The sequence below is a fragment of the Podarcis vaucheri genome, assembly GCF_965113315.1.
Source record: "Podarcis vaucheri genome assembly, chromosome: 1".
Classification (NCBI taxonomy): domain Eukaryota; kingdom Metazoa; phylum Chordata; class Lepidosauria; order Squamata; family Lacertidae; genus Podarcis; species Podarcis vaucheri.
In genome coordinates this window covers 4,953,663-4,962,914 of record NC_138759.1, presented here as the reverse complement: position 1 = coordinate 4,962,914, position 9,252 = coordinate 4,953,663, and the positions used below count along the sequence as shown (strand labels likewise).

Genomic DNA, 9,252 nt, shown 5'->3' with positions numbered 1-9,252 from the left:
CACCTCTGGCATAAGGCCCCCAGGAGGCCAGCCTTGAGGGAACGCAACCCTTGACCTATTAAAGCTTCCCCAGCCCAAGAGGGTAGTTCTCTGCCCCGAGGAGCTTACAATCTGAAATGGCCTGGCGTTATTGTCTGGGGTGCTTCCCGGAGAGGCAGAAGATCGACGTGTCATGGTTGCCATCTGTTGTAAATAAAAATATGCCCTTTTTCCCTTATGGGGTATCCAAGAGCCCATATAGAGTCCTTACATAGGTTCCCTGTTAGTAGGAGAGAATAACAGAGGCCAACCAGAGAAGATTGAGAAGCAAAGCAGCTAGTAAGCTTGATCTTTATTGATCTGTTGCAACAGGGTGCTCCACTCACATGCAGGAAAAGAGGACCCAGAAAAATGCTGTGCAAGGGCTTATAAAGACTTTTGAAATTCCCATCCCCTAGACCAGGGGTCTGTAACCCGCGGCTCCAGAGCCGCATGTGGCTCTTTTACACCTTTGCCGCGGCTCCGGGGCGGATACTAGCAAGGGGAGGAGGCGCATTGTGTGCCCCGACACTCCCCACTGTGGCGGGCGCTGTACTGGCTGTGACGTCGCATGGGGGCGGTGCGTGCGTTAGTCATGCACCGTCCCGACGTCACCTTCCCGGTTTTGCGGCTCCCAATTGTTTTTTTCTTCGGAAATGGGTCCAAGTGGCTCTTTTTGTCTTAAAGGTTGCAGACCCCTGCTCTAGATCAAGACCACCCCCAGAAACATCATACATACATCATGTGAGGGGTGTAACCCTAAGACCACCCCTCAGATACATCACAGAAAAGGTGATCTTAAAACAGAAATTTGAATATTGTTTTTCTCCTGTCGTTGTTTATCTCCTGTCTGGCAGGTTACTTGATTGGATTGCCTGGGGAGCCTGGCCATTCCTTTGTAGTGATAAATACTTAGTTCCTGGGCCAGGTCACAGGCTCACCCTATTCAAACACAGACATACCCTTAAGACAAGATTTGTGAAGGAAGAGACAATGGGGAGGCTTTTCCATTTTGACCTTGCAGAGAAAACATTTGGTCAGTTTAGGAATCAAAATGGTTCCAGGTTGGTCTTTCTGTGCTGATCTATGTATGTGCGGTTATGAACATTACCATATATCTAAGACCTCAAAATTCCTATCATAAACGTCACCCTTCCTCAGGGAGAGTGTCTCCTTCACCGATAACCTCGTGTTTCCTGAGCAAGCACCTTCTGCACCCAAGAAGACCTTCGTGCTTGAGGGTATCAGCGTTATTCGGGGCCGGAAGGCAGTGCCTGAGGCCGTCATGGCCGCATGTCCAAATATGTGCCTGGAGATCTGGAATGCAGAAACTATGGACATCCCCGCTCCGGCTGATAAGGATTTCAGCAAGAGCCTTTGGGGGATTTTCCTCTCAAACTCAAAAAAAGAGCTTTGCAAATGTTAAGTAAACAAATAAAAAAGATAGTATTGTTGGACGTAGCCAAGGGCTCTGGCTCTGATGAAGCCATGCCTTTGTCAGAATGAAAAAGAAGTGGAAAAGGAGAGGGGGGAAATCTCAAAATGTGTAGCAACGAATTTCACAGCATTCCCTTGAAAATAATTCAGATGTTCCTGACAGCCACAAGCTTTCCTCCAGAAGTGGTCGTGTTTGGCAAACTGAGACAAACTGTCATTTCTATTGAGCTGCTTAGCTTCAGATAAGGAGGCGGCCTCACCAGCCCAAGAGCCAGTGGCGTAGCGTGGGTTGTCAGCACCCGGGGCAAGGCAAGAAATTTGCGCCCCCTAACCCGTGGATTTGCGCCCCCTAACCCCCAGATGTTGCGCCCAGTGCGGCCGGCCCCCCCTGCACCCCCCACGCTACACCACTGCCAAGAGCAAATCCAGCCTTTGGGCTATCTAAGCAGATAGTGTCTGCTCTGGCTGGTAGCAGCCCTGCAGAGCCTAAGGCCCAAGATTTTTGCTTCTGAGTAACAGCCGCTGGAAACCACAGGAGGGAAGAGTTCCTCTCGATCCAGCAGGCTGTTGTTTTATGAAGAAGAAATTCCTCTTTTGTATTTTTGGCTAATGTTTCTTTTATTTTGCTTTCTTTATTTTCTCTTTCTCGCTCTTTCCTCTCATTATTCCTATGGTTCCTTTCTTTCCTTCTTCTGTTTTTGTTCTGTATCTTTTAGAGCTGCAATTTTACTATGTTATGGGACAATCACAATTAAAAAACGTATTATTATTTTTATAAAAAAACACTCAAAGAGGTTGACGAAAAAGATAAAGCGATAAAATGGTCACCCAGAAAAACTAACAGCAATAATTTAAGACTTGCACGAAGCTTAAGATGACAAGAGACTAAAAGCAGGTTAAAACTCACGCCAAGTTTCTAAACATACAAAAGTTTAAAAACTAAAATGGAATAGCACTCACATTAACTTTCTAAGCATCTGGGTGGGCTCGTCTGAACAAAAATGTTTTTCACACTCGCCGAAAAGAGTACAGTGGTACCTCAGGTTAAGTACTTAATTCGTCCCGGAGGTCTGTTCTTAACCTGAAACTGTTCTTAACCTGAAGCACCACTTTAGCTAATGGGGCCTCCTGCTGCCACCACGCCACCAGAGCACGATTTCTGTTCTCATCCTGAAGCAAAGTTCTTAACCTGAAGCACTATTTCTGGGTTAGCAGAGTCTGTAACCTGAAGCGTATGTAACCTGAAGCATATGTAACCTGAGGTACCACTGTACAGTGAAGATGCCTGCCTGATTATCAAGAGGCAAGGAGTTCCAAAGGACATGATCTGCTGGGAATCTCTGGCCCGAGCCTACTTGCAATGCCTGGCATTTCCCCCCATTCATTTCAGCAGTTTACAAAGGATTCTTCCCTTAAGCAAACGAAGAAACTGAGCACAGTGTACAACAAATGAGTCTTTTGCACAAGGACTTCCGCTTGCACAATGGGGGTTTCCCCCCTTCCCCCTGTGCACCCCAAAATTGGCTCTGGGGGGGTCATGAGAAACCCCAGAGTAGCATGCAGTGGAGGAGATGGGGGGTGTCCCATCCGGCAAGCGGAAATGACAGAACGGTGGCCTCAGCACAAAGCTGGGTTCTTCCCGGAGGTTTCCATCTAAACACGCAGGATTAAACCCACAGTTAAATGGGAAATCTGACAGATAACAGTGTTCCGGTGGGGTCAAGCGTCAAAGGGCAAGGGCAGAGGTCAGCTTGACTTGCTTGTTCCTAAGCCACCCTCGATGGACTCTGAGCACCCAACATTTGTTCAAACAGAGGCAGAGGGCAAATTCTGCCAGCCCAAATTCGGTTTCCTCAACCCAAGAGGGCGGCTGAGACCCAAATCTTCAACGCAGAATCTCTGGCAGCCTACGCCAGTGGAACGATCTGCTTGTAGATTCTCCTTCCTTGCAGGTTTTTAAGCAGAGCTTGGAAATTCCTTCTGTCATGGATGCTTCAGCTGAGATTCCTGCACTGCTGCGGGGCTGGACTAGATGACCCTTGGTGCCCTCCCAACTCTATGATTCTTTCTCCCACCCCGTGGTCTTTGACAGGAAGAGGCAGCCTGCCGCTCTGAGGATCTGGGGGCCTGAAGGCGAACAATTCTGCAACCATCTGGGGTGAGGGAGCTCACATTGGCTACCTCCACTTTCGCATGTTCCCTGGCATTTAAAAACACAACAGCACGCCAGGGTTACGCGACATGGGAAGCTGCCTGACGCTGAGCCAGACCACTTGCCATATACCTCAGTGTTGCACGCACTGACTGGCAGCTCCAGAGTTTCTGGCACGGGACATTCACAGCCCAACCTGATGGTGATAGGGACTGAACCAGTATTTTAACACACAGTGTGTGTGTGTGTGTGTGTGTGTGTGTGTGTGTGGCTTTAATTCTATTCGTTTTGGCTCACGAACGCTGAAAACCCGGAACGTTTTCAAACGTTTTTCAGAAGCCAAATGTCCAACATGGCTTCTACTTGAGTACAGGAAGCTCCTGCAGCCAATCGGAAGCCACTCCTTGGTTTTCAAACATTTTGGAAGTCTAATGGACTTCCAGAACGCATTACGTTCCAGAACCAAGGTACGGCTGTACATGTTTTAAGTATTTTGCATTATATCTTTGTCGATTTAATTTGTGTAAGCCGCCACGAGCCTTGGTTTGGGAAGAAGGTGGGATAGAAATAACAATAACAAGCACAACAACAGGACGTTTCGCATGCAAACCAGAGGCACCCCCCACTGAGTTACAGCCCTTTTGTGTTGTTTTTAAATGTGCGCAAATCGATGTAAAAATAGATATCTGCAGACCTACCTCGTTACAGGAATGCCATTAGGGCCTTCATTTCAATGCGTGGCGGAAAATCTGAAACATGCCTTTCGTTCCCAACAGACACGGGAATGAATCATTCCCAGAGACATCCCCCACCCACCCAACAAAACAACGCAGAGGTTAAAACGGTTAACAAAACAAAAGCAGTCAGACTTTCCCAAAACGGAAAACCCTCTTTGCCTTTTCCTAGGCAGCTGCCTTAAACTGAGTCAGACAGCTGAGCCACCTTGTTCAACACTGACCGGCAGCCTCTCTCCAGGGTTTCAAAGAGCACTGAGTTCTGCCAGATCCAGCACTTGTGCTACCAGGAAGGGTTGCTGGGATCGCTAAGCCTGAACGCCGGAGCAGCCCTTGTTTCCTTGAATACAGAGTTAACTTCACTGACACCATGTGATTTATTGCTGACCTGGTCCTGACACCAAATCACCTTTCCATTTCCATCCCAATTGGAGCAGCGGCTGTCCGTATCTCTTCCCTCTCTATTGTATCAAATGCCCTATAGGATCCCAACAGCTTGGCCAATGACAGGAGACGAAGAAGAAGAGTTTGGATTTGATATCCCGCTTTATCACTACTCTAAGGAGTCTCAAAGCGGCTAACAATCTCCTTTTTCGCTTCCTCCCCCACAACAAACACTCTGTGAGGTGAATGGGGCTGAGAGACTTCAGAGAAGTGTGACTGGCCCAAGGTCACCCAGCAGCTGCATGCGGAGGAGCAGGGAATCGAACCCAGTTCACCAGATTGCGAGTCCACTGCTCTTAACCACTACACCACACTGGCGCACCCCAAGGAGCACCCCAAGCAGAAATTGCCAGAAATGCAGACATCACAAACCATCGCCTCACCTGTTTGGAAGGCTCCGAGTTCCGGCTGACTTCTTCGTAGGCCCCCACGTTCTCCCAGGTAGCGATGAAGGTGTGGCGTGGGGCAAACCCGTCCGCGCTGGGGAATCCAGCCTGGATTAGCTGGGCGGCCCGATCCGTCACCTCCCTGGAGTCGTCCAGGCGGTAATAGATTTTGCCCCTCCCGCCGCTGGTGTCGATGTCCGACAGGAAAGGAGCAACCGCGGGGAAGTCCGTGGGGAAATCATCGTCCACATACTGGGTCTCTCTAGGGAAGTCCTGGGTGGAAATGATCCCGTTGGTCCCAACCTGTCAGGGAGCCAGGTCAAAGAAGAATGAATAAAGTGATCAAATATCAAACGCAGTGGAAGACTAAAGGTTTGTACGGTTCTCATCATAAATTTTTATTTAGTTTTACAAATTATAAGTGGCATTCAAAATCATAAATCATAGAAAGATAAACAAAGAATCAATTGAATCTCTGGAATTTCACCCACCCCTCCATCACTAATCTTTTTTTCGCTGCATATTTTAAGTCACTCCATTTTTTAAAAAAATATTCCATGCACTCCTAGTTCTTGTTACATTATAAAGGTAAAGGAAAAGGGACCCCTGACCATTAGCGGTGCTCATCTCGCTTTATTGGTCGAGGGAGCCGCCGTACAGCTTCCGGGTCATGTGGCCAGCATGACTAAGCCGCTTCTGGCAAACCAGAGCAGCGCACGGAAACGCCGTTTACCTTCCCGCCGGAGCGGTACCTCTTTATCTACTTGCACTTTGACGTGCTTTCGAACTGCTAGGTTGGCAGGAGCAGGGACTGAGCAACGGGAGCTCACCCCATCGTGGGGATTCGAACCGCCGACCTTCTGATCGGCAAGCCCTAGGCTCTGTGGTTTAACCCACAGCGCCACCCGCGTCCCTGTTACATTATAAGTGTTATTTAAATCCTGCTTAGGAGCTCAACTGTTTCCAGTGGTCTCCAAGGTAAGTTATAAATTCCCCCCATTCTTTATTGAAATTCTGTTCTTTCTGGTTTCTGATTTTCCCAGTCATTTCCGCCATCTCCACATAGTCCATCAGTTTGATCTTCCATTCCTCTCTGGGGGGAACTTTTCCTTCCTTCCATCTCTGGGCTAACCGTTTGTACAGTTCTGGTTTCCTCACCTCAAAAGGATACGGTAGAGTTGGAAAAGTTTCAGAAAATGGCAACCAAAATGGTGGAGGGGACAGAGCAACTGCCCTTTGAGGAATGGTTGCAGCATTTAGGACTTTTTCATTTAATGAAAAAGCAAGGAAGGAGCAACATGATAGAATTTTACAAACTTATGAATGGCGTGGAGAGAATGGAGAGAAAAAGCTTCCCTCCCTCTCGTGTAACACGATAACTTGTGGACATCCTATGAATGTTGGAAGATTTGGGGCAGAGAAAAGATAGTCTTTACACAGCGCAGAGTTAAACCCTGGAACTCCCTGCCACATGAGGCAGTGATGGACCCCGACCTTTAGATGGCTTTAAAAGAGAATTGGGCAAATTTATGCATTAAGTGAATCACAGGCATCTAATTGCTTACTCATAGCCGGATGGAGAAATGTAAGAAAGATTTGGGTCCCAGTTGCCGGAGAGATAATCAGGGAAATTAATACTGACTGGCCTGTGGAATGAGATCAGTTGGTGTCACCACTAGGGAAAGTTTGGGGTGGGACAGCCTTCTCCATGGTGACTCCCAGATTCTGAGCTCCTTCCCTTGGGAATTGCTGCTGTCCTCCTCATTACAATCATACCTCAGGTTACAGATGCTTCAGGTTGCATTTTTTCAGGTTGCGGACTGCCGCAAACCGGAAGGGGTTACTTCTGGGTTTTGGCGGTCGTGCGTGTGCAGAAGTGCTAAATCACACTTTGCGCATGTGCAGAAGCACTGAATCGCAACCCGAGCGTGCGCAGACATGCCGCTGCGGGTTGCAAACGTGCATCTCGTACGGATCACATTCGCAACCCGAGCGTCCACTGTACTCCCTTTTATGCACCAGTTATGGGCTTATTTTATTCACCTGAGCCTTCGGGGATTTAGCATCCCCGGGACCCAGCAATTGCAAATGTTAGATTGCAGTTTTTAATGCAATTGTGAAATATTTTTGCGACAGAGATTTTACTGCATGATAAACTGCCATGACCTCCCAGATGGGAGGAGGGGTAGGTACAGAAATAAAATAATACGTCCGTATAGTGCTTAAAAACTCCACTTGCAATCAGCCCATAAAAACAATCGGAGCATTCTGCAGGAATCCTTAAAACAACCCTGCAAGGAAAATTCCCCAGATTAAGGGGGCGGCAGCTAGGAAAGTGGAGGTTTGCTCAAGACTGCCTGGTGAGTTTACAACCGTGGGCAAGAATGGAGCCTGGGAACTTCCAGGCTCAACAATAACAACCTTACTCACAAGGAAACTGTGTGTCTGCTTCTGCCACAGGAGGTTGTGGGCAGGCTACTGCCTTTCAGCCTCAGTTTCTCATCCATAAAATGGGAGCAGCACCAACTCACTATCAAGGTTAAGAAAACACATCTGCAGATGAAAAGCTGTTGATTTTATTTCCTTTTAGTTATTAAAATCTAGCAGGTTTTCGTTTGCATTTTTTTTCTATTTTTCAAATAAGTAGATGTGGAGAGATGTGGCAGAATTCGACCGTTAGCCTTCAATCGGTGGGTTGGGACCAGCTGCCAGCTCAAAGCCGGACCCAAAGTGGATCACCACAGCAGCACAGCCACCCTACATTTACACAGGGTCGTGCTTGGAGCAGAGCATCAAAGTTAATTTACCCAAGTTTGCTATGCCTGTCTGTTTCAATGCAGCTACTCTGAGCAGGGGGAGCATTGTATACCCCCAACTGCATTGGGGAAGGGTCTCAAGACAAGTCCTCGGTTTGCAAAGGCCCAAAGGCCACCCAGCTAAATGGATGTGTCATCACTGGAGAGGAATTGGCGACAGAGTTTCTGCAGCGTGTGTCGAGGGACGGAGCGCCGGCTTGGAAAAGGATATTCGGAAAGGGACACACAGAGTTCTTATTGAGTGCCCAGGAATGTCCTGGGCAAACAGATGCCCGGCCAAGGACCCCTCCCTGCCTCTGGCACAGCTCTGGGCTGGCTCAGCAGGGTGGTGGTGCCATGGGGGGGTGAGTCCTTGGCTTCTCCCTGGGGCTGGCACCATCCTCCAACCAGGAGCCTGACACCAGCCTTTGCCAAGCTGGTGCCCCCCAGATGTTGATGGATGGCAACTCCCATCCACCCCGGACGGCACATCTGGAGGGCACGAGAAAGCCCCGTCAGCCCCCAATATCTGGAGGGCACAGACAACACCCAAACGCCCTGCCCACCAAAATCTGGAGGGTACAGCCCCATCCAACATCTGGAGGGCACAACCCCCATCAGCCCCGCCCAACAGCTGCAGGGCGCATCCATCCCCGTCCCGTCCAACAAGATCTGCGGGGCACCCGCTTGGCGAAGGCTGCCCTAGACGAATGCCCTGCTCCTCTCCCCCCAAGTCCCCCGATCTCTCTCTCTCTATGGGGCGTCGGACTTACATAGACCTGGCTGAATCGGGTCTCGTAGTAGAGCAACGGGCTGGGCAGCTGCACGGGAGCCGAGGTCTCGTCGTCGCCGTCGGGCAGCTGCCGGTCGCCGCGCGGGGGCCCGAAGGGGAAGAGCTGCGCTCGGGGCAGGGCAGCCCCCCAGCCCGGCAGCTGCAGGAGAAGGAGGAGGAAGAGCCCGGGCAGCGCGGCTTCCCCCAGCATGGCCCTCGCAATGGACTTGCTCCGGGAGGAGGAGGAGGAGGAGGAAGGGGAAGCGGGCGGGGCGGGCGCAGCTCCGGAGCGGGAGGCGCGAAGCCCACGGCCGCCCCCTCGAGTCCCGGCAGCTGGCCCAGGGCAGGGCGGGGCCGGAGGCGCCTCTCCCGCCTCTCCATTGGCTGCCCGGAGCCCGGGCAGCGGCCAATCAAGCCCTCCTGGACAAGAGAGGATGCCAGTAACCCCCCCACACCCCACCCCCCCGACGGCAACATCTGGAGCTCGTTAGAGGCTCGGCGGGCGCAGCGCCGC

The 9,252-nt window shown here is 50.3% G+C and overlaps 1 protein-coding gene across 1 annotated transcript in view; it reads right to left on the bottom strand.

Annotated features, from left to right (window-relative positions):
- NID2 (nidogen 2) overlaps positions 1-9,037 on the bottom strand; it is an 82,356-nt gene extending 73,319 nt beyond the window's left edge. The window contains exons 1-2 of the mRNA XM_082216577.1: positions 8,740-9,037; positions 5,169-5,474 (exon numbers count right to left, since the gene is read on the bottom strand). Coding sequence (XP_082072703.1) covers positions 5,169-5,474; positions 8,740-8,949 — 516 coding nt within the window. The 5' untranslated portion in view covers positions 8,950-9,037. The remainder of the gene's footprint in view (positions 1-5,168; positions 5,475-8,739) is intronic.
- Between the last annotated feature and the right edge of the window lie 215 nt (positions 9,038-9,252).